Genomic DNA, 17,700 nt, shown 5'->3' with positions numbered 1-17,700 from the left:
ATAACTTGTATCAACTACTTGAGACTAAGTATAGAAACACACAGCAGACCTGTTCAGGGGACTGAACAGACGCCGTGCGAAGAGCAGACTGGCATAAACACATACACACAAAAACCCCCTTTTACCTGCTCCTTAACGGAGCAGGTAAATGTGAGTCATCTTGTTATCGGCTTGTCTGAGATGAGCTATTACCATGGAACAGGGAGCTATCGCACCTCACTTCTTATGATGCGGTGCTATTTTGGAATCAGGAAGTACATAATGTGCAGAAGAATAAGACCCTGCTTCTTCTGTTTGCTCACAAACAATTTGGCACACCACTCTAGAGATTGAAGTCTGAAATTATTTGCACAGTAGCAAAAGAAGTATGTGTTTTTGTGAGGTGGCACTGTGATAGGTCTTTGGTAAAGCACCAAGTTTATTTCCAATCGCTGAAAGAATTCACCTCTTCAGAAACTCGAGGTGGAATCACTTGTGATACACAACAAGTCACTTGATTCCTGCGTTGAGTACATTGAAAGAGCAGATGTTAAGATTTTCATGCACTGTTCAAAAATTTTTTAGAGGAACACCTTGTAATCAGAGTACATCATCAAGGCAATTACATTTCTGGAATATTGATCTGATCAGTTAAGTAGCAGAGGGGGTTGTTAATCAGTTTCAGCTGCTTTGGTGTTAATGAAATTGTACTGGAGGGTCAACAATGAGGCAACCCCCAAATGAGGACTTATTTTACAGGTGGAGGACACTATATTTTCCCTCCTCTTGTTTTCTTACAGTTTATTTCCCAGTTTTGCATTTGATTAAGGCTAGTGTCACAACTGGCAGCATGAGGCGATACTTGGGCCCTGTAGAGGTTGCACAGGTAGTCCAGCTCCTCCAGATTTGCACATCCCAGATCCCGGAGCAGATCCCCTCGCACACCGTCTGCTGTTTAGGAGCATGCCGCAATGTTGTTAAGCCATGCAAACTATCATGTTGGTGCTGCAATGAAATTTGAGCACAATGGATTAGCCTGCTGCAGCATTTTTGGCTTTGGTTATTGGGTGTTTTTAAATTCAACCCCTTGTTGATCATTTCCATTTTCATCAAACCATGTGGCATCGTTTTCTTCACAACACGTTATCCAGTCCATATCAGTAAAGATATCTAGCATGATATTTCTCTCATTGAGATCTGATGCATTTTCTAAGTGTTCCTTAAATTTTTTTGAGTGCACCCCCCCCCACCCCCCCCCCCCCCCCCACCCCCAAACCCCCAAGCAAAATCTGCAAGATGACTAGATAACAAACAGCATAATATAAAGGAAAGTTAAGAATTACTTTTGCTAAGTAAACTCTTGTCTTGCCAGCACATATTTCTGCCTTTGACTCTCCCATTTGAAATTCATGGTTACAATTTAAGAGTTACCTCTGGCAGTGTTATCTCTATATTGTGTCCAGAGTTATTAAAGAGTGAATATAAGACCTGATGTGACAGATTATTCCTACTAGCACTTTTGATGATAGAGAGTTATACTTCACTGGAAGGAAATCTGAAATTATTACAGCCTGTTCCAGTAAAAAAAAAAAAAAAATCAACTACAATCTACATTTTTGTACAACGAGGGCACTGGCCGTAAGCTTAAATCGTCTTTGTGGCTGGCATACTGTTTCGAAAAATTACTGCCTAGAACTGCTAGCTGCTCATAAGATGCTGACTTTTTAAACTCCGTTCAGATAAATCACTTTACATCAGTAACCTCCACTGAGGTGTCTATGCTTCCCAGGTGGTGATCATGGAAGTGCAGGGCTTGAAATCACTGGCTCCAAACAGGATTGTTTACTGCACCATGGAGGTGGAGGGAGGCGAGAAACTCCAGACTGACCAGGCAGAGGCATCCAAGCCAACGTAAGAGCCTTAGCACGCACCTGCATGGTTTTCCACATGCATATATATGAATGACAAATACCTTAATAATGTAACTCAAATCAGTAGAGCGTAGGCACTGATGCCTACTGAGGAATCTCTGAAGTCAAACCTCTGGTTTAATGGAAGATGAATGTTAATGAAGTGTTAATAATTGATTTTTGTTGTTTCCTTTAGATGAGCCATCTGTGGTTTTGAGCTTTGCGATCAAAACTATGTACACGAAGTGTAATGTAAGATCCATGCTGAACCACACTTTGAGAAATTAATTGGCTCTGAGAAAAATACTCTAAACGTATGCTGTTAAACTCTCCCACAACCCAGTGGCTTCTTGGTGTTCTCTCTAGTGTTCCTCATTCTCTTTCACAGGCACTTTGTATGTAAATGACTGCATTAAAAGGAAATGGAAAAGCACTGTGAAGTTTACCAAAACATGAGTTTGCTTATTTTCTCAATTGAAACCTTTTTTCTTTTTTTGGACCAGGGCAGGAAATTCAGATCTCAAACACCTATATATGGAAAATACCTGCACTTAATGATGATTATATGATTTGCAGCAGTTGTTGGGGTATTATCTAGAAATGCAACATTCAAACTTAGGCTTTCGTTCCTGGTTCAGTGAGATAGAGAGAGAGAAAGTGAACAGCAGTTGAGGAAGATAGAAAGCGAATGAGAAGTGCAAGCATCAATAGCGAGAACAAGAGATATATTTTTAAACATATTTTTTGATATTCTTTTATTCATAGCAGTCATTTTTAAAGCACACACAACCTTTACATAACCCTGTGAAAAAGATTCTCAATAACTAGACTTTGTGTGAATGCAGAGCAGAGACATAGACCGTCTTGTCTTGCAATTTTAATGAAGTCTTCTTCAGACTCTGTACACTTGTACTGGCTTGGGGAGGGGGACTGCACATTTAGAAAATAAACAGTGGAACAGGGAAACACTGTATCCTGGCATTCACATTATGCTTCGATGCATACCGCTTATGTTTTTGAAGACGATCGTTGGGATTGATGGGCAGCAGCAAGTCTAGAGTCTGTGGGAGCCCTAGACAAAAATTCTCATTGTGTTATAAATTATCTATCTACTCGTTATTATCTATGCCATTCAGAATTGCCTTACCTTTTTCTCCTCTTCCTCTTCTTTCGCCTTTTTCTTTTGTCACTCCCAGATAGACAAAAGAAACAGAGAAATAACCTCCTCTTCATTTTTATTGATTATCTTTCTTTGTATTCAGTAGTGTGTTTAAGTGGTGTCATTCAAGCCAGACTGAGTGAGTCAAGTGAGTGGACCTGCCCAGGCTGCACTCTGTTGATGGATCAGGGCGATTCTCAGTAGCTTCCCAAACAAGGCATTTTTTAGCCCATTATATTATTGATGTACTCAAATAATATTATTATGTTTATTAGATTTATATTAAATTCAATCTGCGTACTATAGATGCTATAGATTCATGTTAGCATCATTATGTATAATGTATAGTTGGGACAAAGGTGTGTGTAAGCACAGCTGTGTATCCTATCATTTTTCCAGAGTAAGTTGAAGCAGAAATGCTGTGTTTCTCTTTGATTTTAAATTGGAACTGAAAGTATCAGAGACCACACACTTCTGGTGACCCGTTAGTAATGATTTTGTCTGGGTGGAGGAGGGGGTTGCTTTTGTAGAAGTCTACACATATAGAACCTAATGCATGTTCCACCTTTAATAAAAGTGGGTTTAAGGAAAATTTGTCTTAACAGTAAATCTCTAGACTCATGGGACAGCACAGATCTTTATTATTAAAGCTGCTGGAGTAAGCTATGATCTACAGCTGAAACCAACGTTTTTGACTGGTTGAGGGTTGTTAAAATCCCATAGCATGTTAAATACAAAATGGCATAACATAGTTCCCTTCTGTGAAATTCCCCATGGTTTGTACATATCCTAAATCATTCCGTTGCTTCCCTTCTTGTTACCAGTTCATTAGACTCGATTAACAACAATGACGGTGGTGATGAAAAATATATCTGCTGCTAAATATATCTACCCTTTTTCCTCTAATTAACCAGTACTGCACAGTACAAGATACAAGATAAATGTCCATGAAACATTCATGCAAATTTGAGCTATTTTAAGGCCCAAATGTCTTCCTCTGATCTCCTTAATTTAAGAACCATTTTATGAAGAGAGACGGAAGGACATGAATGAGGGGACGGATTAGAGGAGAACAAGGCAAGGGTAATGTGTGTGTGTGTGTGTGTGTGTGTGTGTGTGTGTGTGTATTCCAGCATATTCCATATGTTGTGGGGACATAAAGCTATTTACAGCTATTGTGAGGAACCCACACATTAAAGTTGCTTTTAGGTTAGGGTAAGCCTCCCAGAAATTATTGTAGTGACTAAAACACAACCGTGTGCGGTTGCTTATATGCAGCACAAACAAGTATACACAAAAAACATTGCAAAGACCTATATGAGATAAATGTGTTAATGTACAGACTGCTGCAGGATATTTGCATACAATAATTGGATGTGTTCAGCAGCCATGTGCTCAGACTGACATTGAACTGACTATCGTGGTTCTGATTTAACTCGGATGAGCCGATAAATGTTTTGACATTCATTTAATTCTCTCGTAATTTTGTAACTCAGATTTTTTTCATTTGACCCATTTGAGCAAGCACATAGTTGTATCATATTTTGTAGGAAAAAATTGCAGGAGGGTAGCGCTTGCACGTCCATTAATAGACCTTAGAATAAGCCACAAGGTCACCTTCATGCTGGTACAATGGTTCCATCTGAAATCAACACAGCTCACAGTCACTCCTCACTGTCAGTCACCAGCTCTTCTTCTCTTCCTCTACATGCTGTGTCTGCAACATCTTTGTGTACATAAAGCGGCAATTAATTATGAATGTTAGAAATGCTTACAAGAAAAAAATCCTTTTCTAGACTGGAAACTGACACCATGTTTGTCGTGTCTTGCTGCAGAGTGAGAACTTAGAGCGTGGTATTCATGTTGTATTGCTAAAGCTTCATGAGGCAGCTTTGGCACGTTAGCAGCTATAGATGACAATGAGAGATAACAGAGGCTTATATATGTTGTATCCTATGATTGCAACAAACCGCTTAGTTTCTTGTCATTCTTCTTGCTTGTGCATAGCATAGCTGGTGAGATTCCAGATTGATATTAATGGCTTGCTGTTAAATGATAGCTTATTTTAATATTTTTGTAAACACTGCCACACTCATGAATGGCAGTTTAAACTAAACATTTCAAAACTAATTCTGCAGAATCAGATATACAGTCTCATACATTACCTTACCTGTCAAAACATGGTGCCTAATTATTATATTAAACGATACATACAGGTGAAGTATCCTAGTGCCATAGCCTAAGGCAAATATGTTGAGTCACTGACAGATATCTAATGAAGCAAAAGCTCTGAGCTATTTCAGAAGTGAGCTGTAAGACTTCACTCTCACTCCTCACATCATATACTGTACCAAACACACCCTCACAGTAACACTGCAAAATCCCACATCGCTTCAAGCTGCTTTTGCCGCTCTGGACTGCTTCCTGCTATTTCGGATCCTCCAACACCCGGACATCCATCTGTAGGCTTCTAGGGCATATATGCACAACACTAACCAGTTTTAGTTGGATATAGTTACTTAGAAGTTCAGAAATAGAGCCATACTTACATGTATATTACTTTTCATTTACCCCAACCTGCCTCAACCTGTTTCTTTCTTTCTCAGTTTGGTACCAGGGGTATCTGACCAGTGAGGCCTTTCCCTAAGCACAGTCTCAGACCTAGATCTTACATAGTCTATTGATAAATGGTGCCTTGCTAGTAAATTGAACATATTTGCAAATAGTAATGAGTTTCAAGCCTACATGGGAAACTACATATATATAGATATATACACTAAGATGTAGTGCGCTGCGTTAACCTCAACTATACTTACTGTTTTAAAACACTCTTTGTATTAGGATATTTTCTTAGCCGATTCCCAACTTTCCTAAGTGACCTGTCAATAGTCATTTTTGCCTTTCTTTGCTGTAAATGACAACATATGCAAAACAACATCTAATTTCTCTTAATGCAATAACTTATTTTCTCAATAAAACAACTGAAAATATAGTGCTATGCTTTGGGAAAGATGTCCCTGAGGGGACTTCCCCAAGAGATTAAAAAAGTCCTATTCTATTCTATTCTATTCTGCTCTATTTTATTCTATTAAATGAAGATGAGTTGCTGTACAGCCACCTTTATCTCACATATTTTAGCTTAGCAAACAATAGCAGGAGCAATGAATTTATGCAACAAAACAGATGTCAGACTTTTTTTTTAAATTTTCTTAATTTTCCAGTATGTGTATAAGTATCAGCAGATACCTTGAAACTGCTTTGATCCTTGTACAGCTCACACTGAGGCTGCTGGCTCATGGCTGCCTATAAGCTCTGGATCGCTGAAGTCCCTTTGCCTTTGTTGCTTCTTTGTCCATGTTCAGCTGGGTGAGGGTGATTTAAGGGTCTAATTAGGTTTGTTGTTACAAATGTTTGTCTGGTGATTCCTTTGCAGTTTACTTTGGTGAACTTTGTGTCTTCACTTACAGTGAGTAGCTACTACACTAATGGCATGTTAGTGTGTGGCTGTGATGGCTGTAAGTGTGCGTGAAAGTATTTGCCTGGCTGCTGTGCACATTTTGCAAATGTTGCACACCCATGAAACGTGGAGAATGCTGGAAATCACATGCTGTCAGTGTCTAGGGCTAATATGTAGTCAGTTTACTTACTGTCCTGGTAGAAATGGTAATAACTAAATGACACCTTTGATACCAGTAGATACTGAAGTAAATTTAATTGTTTTTTCTTTCTTTCTTTCTTTGTGTTTCAAGTATGCAACTTTCATTGTGACCAGACTACTCCAGTCTGGCTGGAACAAGTCATGATGGACTATAGATTGATTCACAACTTGTCTAGAGTGTTTACTGCCTCTCACTGGCTCCAATCCCTCCCGTGGATGAATTATTTATAATACAAATATGAACGAGGACACGTTTTGTTTTGTTCTTTTAAAGACAGCTAGAAGTTCCTGTTTTGCTCTCCACGTGGACCACTCGGCTGCAACTGATAAATTGATACTTCTCACAATATCAACAGACTACAAATCGACTCGAGAAATCTTCAGTACCAAAAATATTGCAGTTGCAGTTTGTCTCTATATAGATTTTAAGCGTTTTAAAGATCCTTGTCTTACTTTTGAGTCACAAAAATCAAGTAGAAAAGATACATTGATTTTGACTATTCTCTGGTCTCTGACTGTTTGTTTATTTATTGCTGACAGAGAACAACAGTCAGAACAAATAAATTGTGTCTGCTATCTTGTTTGTTTTATCCTGACTTTGACTTACTGTAAGTTCATGCGACTTTGCCGTAATCGTTGTTTTTTTTAATTCCTTCAATCAGACCACCTCTATCTTTCTCCTGTGATACAAAAGATTGGAGTGTTTGTGTGCATAAACATTGCATTGTATGCTTCAGTCCCAGGAGGCTCAGCTGAATTTATTTGATTAAAGCAAAAAGCATCTGAAAACGGTTTGATTTGAATTTGAAATTGTTTACTGACATTTTCGGTGTAATTTACATATAAAATACTGCAACTAAGGTGAAATCTGTCTCCCAGACTGACTAGCAATTAAAAATGACAATTGATGGGAACATGGACTCACCGTGGTGTCATGGAAACTAACCTCTGGAGTGCTTTTTGTTGTCTGTTTCAGCTGGGGGACCCAAGGTGACTTCACCACTACACACCCTTTGCCTGCTGTCAAGGTGAAGCTGTTTACAGAGAGTACAGGGGTGCTGGCACTGGAAGACAAAGAACTGGGCCGGGTAACATTTCTGCTTATTGTTTTATTAGCGCACTAACACTCTGATGTTGACATAGCGATGAAAATAGTGCAAACTTGTGTTTTGATTATAGAAATACATGCACAGTCACTCAAAGCAGTTTTATTTATGTAGCTGTGCATCATTCTGATTGTAATACGCTCAAAAGAGTCTCCAGGGTCCCGTCACATGACTGCGATTTATAAATAGGGTTTTGTTATTTTGCTCTAGTTCCAGTATTTTTTTTTATTTTTATTTTTTTCCATGAGCTCCTTTGAAAGTACAAACGGCTCTCACATTTTGAAATTTTCACATTGTGCTGTATCTGAATTTGACTGCTGCACATCTGTTGAGAGTAGACTGATAAAAAATTCTTGCCTCATTCCTAACAAGAGACTTCCAGCCTTTGAGCATTACTCAAACATGACTCAAACGTGAACAAAGCAGAAACATGAATCGCTTCTTTACCCTGCTTTTTCCTGTCGTGTAAATGTGACAGGTAGTTAAGGAAGGTGGTGTTGCTGGTTTGCGTCGGGGCAGCGGCGCCTCAGACGTCCCTGTAGTGGCAGTGACCTTGGTTCTTTGATCTCCCACTGCAGCAGAGTTGGCAGGCTTCCTCAAAGCTCTTTAACTCAGCAAAGAGAGATTAGACCCCCCTCTTCGGGGAGGGAGAGCAAAGCACAGTTCTTCTTCCTCGCACAAAATCACTAATGCATGCAAGCAGACTGATTGACACTGCTCAGTGTTGTACAGATCAAAGATTTACCACCTGGTCATGTATAATTTCTTTTATTTAATGATCTACTTTTCTGCGAGTGCAGGTTGTCCTCCACCCAACTCCTAACAGCCCCAAACAGTCAGAACTCCACAAAATGACTGTGACCAAGGCCTGCCCTGACCAAGATCTCAAGATCAAACTGGCCATACGTATGGACAAACCACAGAACATGAAACACTGCGGGTAAGCGACCCACTGTCAAGCAGCACGTGCAGTGGTGTTCTTATTTTTATATTCCACATCTTTCCTATAGAACTCCAACTCTGAGCTCCTTGGCCTCATTTCTACTCACCTACCATGGAAAAGTACTGTGAAGTGCATTACTCCCCCTGGTGGATGCCAATGTGTAGTTTCATTTAATCATTTTAGAAGATGCTAACACATGCAAAGCGTTTGGCATTAATCACATTTTATTCATGTAACAGTTAAAGTGCACTTCTTAAGAATTTCAACTTCTAATTTCTATTTTTTCGTTATTATGTAGCAAATCCACATAACTTAAGATCAAATATAAAAAACTCCGCTTCAGATGGAGTTAGCATTTGTGTTCTTTATGACAGCTTTACTGTGTTTTGTCATCATGTGTGAACAATGTTTTGACAGGTATCTGTGGGCTTTTGGGAAGAATGTTTGGAAGCGCTGGAAGAAGCGTTTCTTTGTCCTCGTGCAGGTAAAAAACAAAACATGTTTTTAAGATCATTGCAGTGTTTCGGGTTTTGGCTTAAAGGTTCCTGTAAGCCTACCCAATCAATATAGAGCACATGTCACTCAGGAGTCCATGTCGTTGTTTTATATAAAACTAGCATGTCCCAGTTTACAACCCCAAAAGCTTTAACATCCTACATCCCACATTTTTTAACCGCTAATAACAATTAAATAGTAGTTTATTTGGTCTTATTCCTCACTAGTTGGGCCTGGTCACAGTTTGAGAATCACTAGCTTAAAGATTGTATAGAAAGATTTTATTTGTGACTCATTTGACTGCAATTTTTTTCTTTTTACAGGTGAGTCAGTATACGTTTGCGATGTGCAGCTACCGAGAGAAAAAGTCAGAACCACAAGAGCTTTTGCAGCTGGACGGATATACTGTGGACTACAGTGATCCCCAGCCAGGTGAGGATACACACCAGGACATACCTATACTCACACACACATAAACAAAAGACACACACAATGTAAATATCTACCAGCTGATCCCCAGCTTTGCGTTATTAGGCTTAGATGGTGGCAGGGCTTTCTTCAATGCTGTGAAGGAAGGCGACACTGTGATCTTTGCCAGCGACGACGAGCAGGACCGCATCCTGTGGGTCCAGGCCATGTATCGCGCCACTGGCCAGTCCCACAAGCCTGTCCCACCCACTCAGGTCCAGAAACTAAATTCCAAAGGGGGTGCCTCAGCCCAAATGGATGCTCCCATTTCTCAGTTCTGTAAGTAGCTCAAAACACAACATAATCACCCAAGCAATAGCAGTTTTCATCCACAAAGCAGCGAAAGCTCTAACCCATAACTGTCTCACACCATGCGCTCCACACTGCAGTCACAATACGTGCTGATAGAACTAACACACAAGCACGCACGCACATGCATTTATCTCTCACAGATCCCTCCAGCATCTGATGGACTTCCACTCATTGTCACCACTCCCACAGTGTGTAAAGGTGCGATTCCATGCTATTTCATCAGTCTGTTCTCAAGGAACAACCAACCTAAAAAAGACCTTATCATACAGAAGTAGGCCATGGCGTGCAAAGATTTTATGAAGATTAAATAGGTCACCATACATAAGATTTGAACATTCAAGCCTACTGGGGTTGAATTCAGACTGACAGTGCCAGGGTGTGCTGCTCTTGTCCGAACCATAGCCCTGTTTTAATACAGTTGCCAACTCTAGATGGCTGCTGCGAGGGCAGCTGTTATTCTGAGACAGTTTCTCAGATGGTCCTCATGTTGAAAATTTTAACCAATTTGTCACTGTACTTGCACTTCTAAGCAGTCCACAGGTCAGGTAGCAAAGTGAAGGTAAGACTGTCTACAGTAGTGTGGCATCTCTATCACCTTCTATTCTGACCGTCTCTTATGTCCCCTCCCTCCTCATTAAAGAAGGGAAAAATATATATTTTTGTAACTATAAAATCTAGAAGCAACATCTGTATTTATTCAAGTGGTTACTAATATGCAGTGAGTCATAATCACTAAGTTCTTATTATTCTTGTGCAAAGGTTTAAACTACCTTAAATTTGCCCATGAGAACACTAACACAAAGCTTATTTACTTACTAAATGTAAACTCACATGCTGCTTAACAATTCACAATAATAGATCCTGCTATTCAGAACCAAACACGACTTTTTTGTGTGCATCTTTTGACTCTTTGGGCTGAGAATAATTTCTTTTTCAATTGTAATGAGATTTTTTTTTTCTTAGAATAATTATGTAAATTTAATTGGCTTTAAATACAAATACAAAAAAAACAACCTCAGGGTTGCAATAATACTATTCAAAAGTGCAAAGCCCCAAGTTTACTCCACTCTTTTATAAAAGTATCAGAAGACATGAATTGGGTCACTCAATGCAAATCCTGTCACATGAGATTCTATGTTGTTTCTCCATCGGTTTTTTTGTCCAGTATGTGATCGTTCTTGTGGTTAGTTGACTCCTCTGATGCCAGCTGTTGCCATTCAAAGCCTCTCACAGTGGCACAGACCTCCTTCCCCTCCCTGAAACATTGTGGCACACCACGCGTACATGTTTCACCCCCTGGTGGTCTTGAATGGCACTGGGACCATAACATACACAGCCCTCCTGACTCTGCTGCAGTGAAAGGATGGAAAAGAAGAGTGCTATGAAGGTTCTGCAGCTTTAGTGCACATCAATAAAATGTTAAATAACACAGGTTTAGTCTGTGCAACAGCTTTCTGACATAATACTGCAAATAAATATGATAGAGTGTGAGGACATCCGATCAAAGGCCTTTATTTAAAAAAGAAAACCCCATATCTTGTCGTCTGTCCTTGACTGTAATATTAAAAGGGTTGTTTTCTTGACCTGACTCAGCTCCTCCAGAACACAGAAGACAATTTCTCTCGTGAGGCGTTTCTATCGACTCGGTGCGTTTTTTTTGTTTTTTTTTATTTGTTCAAAAACAGATGGACTTGTGGAAATTGTAGAAAAAGAATTACATCATTGCAGAAAAGCTTCCATTTCTGGCTATAGCGGAAATATCAAGCGCAACAAAAGGCAATTAGAATCAGACAGTAAAGTGCAGTAGTGACAACAATTACTTGCAAAACGAGTAGAGTGCACCTTTAAAGTGTGCTTAAATTTGTTGCTATAATTGTAAGAGGTTGGTGATAAAAACCTGACCTTCATTTCATCCAGCACCTTCATAGTCTCTTTTTCTTCTAAAAACGATTCGGGCCACCTTTTACAGTTTCCTTTATAATGTAGGTGTTTGTGTTTGCCAGTGTCCCTTTTAAGAGTAAGCCTTGTGTTTGCTCTGTAATCAAACAAAGGGACAGTACTTACTGTGTAGCTCTTAACTCTTTAAGTAGCTGTCCATAACCAAGAGTAAACTGCAGTAGAGTGATGAGGATCGTAAGCTCTGTCTCCTTCCTCTGTCTCTGTCTGTCTGTCTCTCTCTCTTTCTCTCTCTTGCTTTCTGTCTCCCTCTTCCTTTCTCTAATATGCCTCAGCATCTGTTGTTCACATATCCTCACATGTACTCACACACCACCACCCACAAACTATCATGTTGGTATAGGTTGTTGTTTTTGAGTTGTGTTTTCTTCTTCATGCTTTGCCTGGACCCTTCTTAAGTAATGCAGCTGCTAGGTCAGGGTCTCTCGTGATTGCTCTCCTCCAGCCTTGTTGCTAGTCTTTATGTTATTCTGGTTTGTCCCTTCTTACCCTGCTGTCTTCTAGCTGGACTCAAGGGTAAGTGCTTCCCTGTAGCCGGCACAGCTCAGATAATCCCCGCCGATTATCTGACAAATGCAACGTCCTTTTCTCTCTTCTTTCCTTCTTCTCCTTTTTTTTCACGTCTCGCTTCATGTCTTAGATATTAGTTGAACCTTTTTGTTTTTAACAACCTCAGCTCTGAGGATGAAAGTATAAGCATCCATTCGTGCCAATATAGGATGCATGTATTTTATTCTTAGGAATTATTATTTGGCTCAATAATAGTTAAAGTTGATATCATAGTTGTTTCTGCATAATTGCCTTCTCTCTTTATTCTTATTGGTGGAAGGACCCCTCAGAGTAAAGCGATATCAGGCTAAAATGCGACGTGCTATTCATGAAGAAATGATTTCATAGTTTTGTATTACCAAGAATATTTAGTGTAAATGTCTTATCAAAATCAAGAGCTGCAAACAACCCGATTCACAGACGAAACTGTAAAAGACTAATGTTTACATGTGTTTCTTTAAAGATAGAGATATGGATAAATTACGATGACAGCCTGTGTATGCAGTTGTTTCCCCAAAGTGTTTATGTTAATTATGCTTTACTTCAGAGGGCTCAATTGCTTTTAATTCTTTTTCTTTGAACTTTTCTTGACGAGAGTTGGCAAATATGTACGCGGAGTATTCTGAATGCCAAAGACAAGGAGTAGCTAATGCCGCCCCGTCTTATGATAAAATACTCCGGACTCCCACTCCTTCCTCCTACAGTAGATGGGCCTGTAGATAGAGGCTAGACCGGTAACTACACCTCCAGAAAGGAGCAATCTCATTTGATTTCTTTTGACTGCCCTTGTTTGCCTGAATAGGAGAACACCTGTGTCATGTGTCCATACTTTTGTACAAATACAGGAGTTTTCATTCATTTCCCCCATCTCCCAGAGAATGATACAGTTTTGCCTCTGTCGGCTTCATGCTATTTACCCATGTACTTGCACCAAAATTGTATTGCTACCCTATTAGAGTTCTCCGGTAGTGGTATGCCTGTTAGTGTGCTCTGTAGAGATCATGAATACACTGCAACATATTCAAGTATTGTCAACTTGCAAATGCGTAGAGAAGGGAAAAAAAGAGGAATGCATAAAAAAATGATCAAAATTGCAAATTTGAAAATGGGTCTGCAGATGTGCATGACATAATTAAAAGCTTTACGAAAAGTCACACTGTTCTCCAGCATGTAATCATTTATAAATGTATGCAAAAGTACTCTCATATTTACTTTGGCAATTTGGTTATTTTATCTTGAGAGTTATAGTAATGTTACTATAGCATTGAGTGTTTTCTGGACTTAAACTCCATTTTTATTCCAACTAAAGGAAATGTAGCCCACTCTCTGTGTCTCATAGTCCAACACCTGACACCTTGTGCTCACTCTTTGGATGTTTTCTCAACGCCTCACTTCCTTTTTTGTCTGCCACAGTGTTTTCTTTGTCACCACTTTCCACCATGTTATTGTCAAATTGAAAGATTTTCTGACCAACCAGATCCTTTTTCATCCTGTCATCATCTCTTAACCAACGCTCCACTCATCTGTAACGCCGTTCACTGTCTTCTTTCATAGCGTTACCTTTATACATGATAACTTACTGCACCTGTCTTGTCCCTCCTCTCCTCTTCACTCTGTTTCCCTGTTTTATTGTCCACATTTTACTTGTTGTCTTACAGGTTTTCTTTCTCAGATTGGATTAAAAATTTGCTAAAATGTACCTTCCTTCAGGTTCCTTTTTTGGCAAACTTCAGCTAAGTTTTAGCACCCACATTAAACCCTTCCCCTCTTCCCCCTTCACTGACCTGGAGGTTGATAGATGTCACTTGTGCTTTATTCAATATTTTCCTGCTCTACCACGATCAGGTCTCCGCTTCCCTCACCCACCCCCCAAAATCATCATCACTCATGTCAGTGTCTCTCGGACATGACACCTGTCACTCACACAGAGGACATGGCTGTGCCTCTTATCTATTTTGAAACATCTTCGTCCCCATCATTTTTTCCATTTTTCTCTTTGACAGCTTTAATATCTGCAGAACAAGAAATGACTGTTTTGGTTTAGAGGGTAGAAAAAAAAGATTATCCCACTAATGGTTTCAACACCCATTTTTACATTACTTCCATTCCATGTTTTTCATTTTGTCATTGTTTAATGTTACTAATGTCTTTCTTCACTTAGGGAGCAGGTTTAACATTTTGAAAAGTCCTCTTGTTACAGAGAAGGTTAGTGGCAAAAGCACTGTAGCAAGATAAACATTAAAAACCCAATAGAGCTCGAGTAGAGGTTCAGCATCCATATTCAGAGAGAAATCTGCAAATCTTAAGAATTTGTTTCTCAAAATAACTTTTTTTTTCTTTTGTTAGAACTGTTTTTTACAGCATGTTCAAATGATTTCTCCTTTGCCATATTTGTGCCTTTTTTATTAGCACACGTGTCAATATTTATCAGGACCTGAGTGACAACAGTCGCGAATGGCAGAATCTATTGAATACATAAAGAAGAATGGATCTAATATTTTTTTTTTACATATTATTTACAGCATTTCATCCAAACACCTTTTGGCTCTTTTAGGATTTTTTCCCCTGCAAAACTTTAGATGCATGAATGCACATACAGTAGAAACACTCATCCCTTTGAGTTTAGCTTCAGTTTGATAGAATCTCATCCACCAATACAAGAAAACTCTTTACGCTATCTGACACAATGCAAGTTGACAATGTAAGCTGTAAGTGTTTATAATTTGCCCTTAGAAGTAGCCCAAAAAAAAAGCCTCCCTGGTGTTTCTCGTGTTGTAATGAAGACTGTTGCCCTGTGCCTCACTGATGTCGTCTCCTCTGAACCGTGTGCTTTTCCCTGTGCCTTTGGCCGGATAGACGCTGACAGAGCTCAGAAACATGGCATGGATGAATTTATCTCCGCTAACCCCTGTAGCTTTGACCACGCCTCGCTTTTTGAGATGATGCAGCGACTCACGTTGGACCACAGGCTCAACGACACCTTCTGCTGCCTGGTGAGTTTGTTTCCGCTCGTTGTCGCATGAATGACAGTGAGTGCTCTTTAGTCAGTTGTTATCGAGTAGTACACTGTGTGTCTGTGTTTGTGTGGTGTAGGGATGGTTCAGTCCGGGCCAGGTGTTTGTCTTGGATGAATACTGCGCAAGGAACGGAGTTCGGGGTTGTCACAGACACCTGTGTTACCTGCGTGATCTCCTGGAAAGGGCAGAAAATGGGGCCATTATCGACCCCACACTTCTTCACTACAGCTTCGCTTTTTGTGCCTCTCATGTCCATGGGAACAGGTGTGCGCTAAGTCCTTCTTTATGAAACATTATGACATTTATAAACATATTTACATTTTATGACTTTCAACCTTCATTTGTTACAAATTACACTTTGTCAGGCAAAGCTATGCCTCCTATGGATGCAGCAGTTGAGAAATTTAAAGATGCATTAACACAGGATAAGATCAGAACGGAAAGGTTTTGTTTCCATCAAATTATTTTTGTCATGTTTATGTTTTCTTAATTTTTTATGTTGTTGTACATTTTTTTGGCCTTTCTTTCTGTAATTTCATGTTATGTTGTTAATCAATTGCGTATCTCTACATATTTCCTTGTTTTCTACCACTTTCTTTGTTTTTTTTTTCTTTTCTCTCTGTCCTTTGTTGCCATAGTCTCTTACTGTCCATATTATTCATCCTCCCATGCATCTGTTAAAGTCAGAGAGGGCATCAGTTACTGGGGCCCACTGGGCTATGAGGTCCTAAAATCCCCAAAGAGCTCCCAAAGCCCAGATCCCCGTGCTGCCTCTAAACGAGCATGCATATTCAAGTTTAGAAAGAAAAAGGAGTCCAAAAATCCACTGATTCAAGGTGAAAACAGGTGAGACATGGTCATTTTTTCAATGTGTAACACTGGAGGGAACTCAAGAAAAAGAAAAAAAAAATCACTCAATCAGTTCCCTGGGGTGTGAAAGCTGTTAACCAGAGATTTGGGGGCTTAGATAAAGGGTTATATACGTTGGACTTTGGGGTTGCAGCTGGGTTAACGTTTGTGGGTGCGATCTTCATAGGCCAGACGGGCTGACTACAGTGATAGTGGATGAGAAGGAGCGCTTTGAAGACATCAAGGAGCGGTTGCGTGTGATATTGGAAAACCGGATTGTAAATTTCAGGTGATTGCCGCCTCACTAAAACCAGATTACACCAAGTCACAAAACATCCCGGTTATTGGTATTTTTCTCTGTTATTAAATCTTCGGTCTTCCCTTGTAGATATTGTTTCCCCTTCGGTCGTCCAGAGGGTGCACTGAAGGCCACTTTATCTTTGCTGGAGAGGGTTAGTAAATGCTTAAATAAAAACATTTTATGAACAATGAAAAAGGTGCCCTCTGAAATATTGAGGTTCTGTGAGTCATCTTCGATGTGGCCTGCAGGTCCTGATGAAGGACATTGTGACCCCGGTTCCACCAGAAGAAGTTAAAGGGGTAATTCGCAAATGTTTGGAGCAGGCTGCTCAGCTCAACTACCAGCGGATTAAAGACTATGCTAAAATTGAAGGTAACCAGAACAACACAATTCACTGTCACATAATGACTGCTGGTATCAGGGTACAAATGCTATGCATCTGCTAAACATTCCTACTGATCATGAAGATGTCATGTTTTACAGACTCAGATTGAAGTGCCCAGTCAGTGGTTTGGTAGAAAACGGCAGAGTGAACAATCAGTATATCTCCATATGTTCTTTTTCTTCTGTAAGACTGCCTGTCATGTTATCAATTAATTTACACATGGTAAATTCACTTGGTATATGGTATATTTGTGTCCATATCCCAAATGATTTGTGGCAAATGATTTGTCACAGTCACTTTCTGTCTCTCAGTCCAATAACTCTCTCCTTTGTTTCAGGCCTGCTTTAGCTCTGTGCTGTTCTGTAGGTCAAGTTGGCTTTTGTGTAGAGGTGTGTGAGTAAAAATGCATTCAAATCCAAAGCCCTGAAATCTGTTGATGTGCCGATCTCTCTTTGTGCCTTGACTATTCGAGCTGTGTAGTATCCTGGCTTCTGACATTTGATGATTGGATTGTAAGTTCAGCTTAAATGACTCCCAGCTCCCAGTCGACACACACTCCCTCTCTTCCACTATCTTACTGTTAGCTCCAACCTCTCTGATACCTCCAGCTGAC

The 17,700-nt window shown here is 39.7% G+C and overlaps 1 protein-coding gene across 5 annotated transcripts in view; it reads left to right on the top strand.

Annotated features, from left to right (window-relative positions):
- Nucleotides 1–17,700, top strand: part of cadpsb (Ca2+-dependent activator protein for secretion b) — a 65,770-nt gene that overhangs the window by 28,424 nt on the left and 19,646 nt on the right. For all 5 annotated transcript variants that reach the window (XM_085457116.1, XM_085457115.1, XM_085457114.1 and 2 more), the window contains exons 6-16: nt 1,769–1,890; nt 7,683–7,794; nt 8,613–8,752; nt 9,173–9,239; nt 9,574–9,682; nt 9,785–9,997; nt 15,392–15,528; nt 15,629–15,816; nt 16,589–16,690; nt 16,790–16,853; nt 16,951–17,074. In XM_085457116.1, coding sequence (XP_085313242.1) covers nt 1,769–1,890; nt 7,683–7,794; nt 8,613–8,752; nt 9,173–9,239; nt 9,574–9,682; nt 9,785–9,997; nt 15,392–15,528; nt 15,629–15,816; nt 16,589–16,690; nt 16,790–16,853; nt 16,951–17,074 — 1,378 coding nt within the window. The remainder of the gene's footprint in view (nt 1–1,768; nt 1,891–7,682; nt 7,795–8,612; nt 8,753–9,172; nt 9,240–9,573; nt 9,683–9,784; nt 9,998–15,391; nt 15,529–15,628; nt 15,817–16,588; nt 16,691–16,789; nt 16,854–16,950; nt 17,075–17,700) is intronic.

Source organism: Copadichromis virginalis, linkage group LG5 (assembly GCF_057382275.1).
Source record: "Copadichromis virginalis isolate Kocher_CV1m ecotype Utaka linkage group LG5, C_Virginalis_male_GT1.1, whole genome shotgun sequence".
NCBI lineage: Eukaryota > Metazoa > Chordata > Actinopteri > Cichliformes > Cichlidae > Copadichromis > Copadichromis virginalis.
Note: the sequence above shows the minus strand (reverse complement) of the source record. Positions and strands in the feature narration are given on the sequence as shown.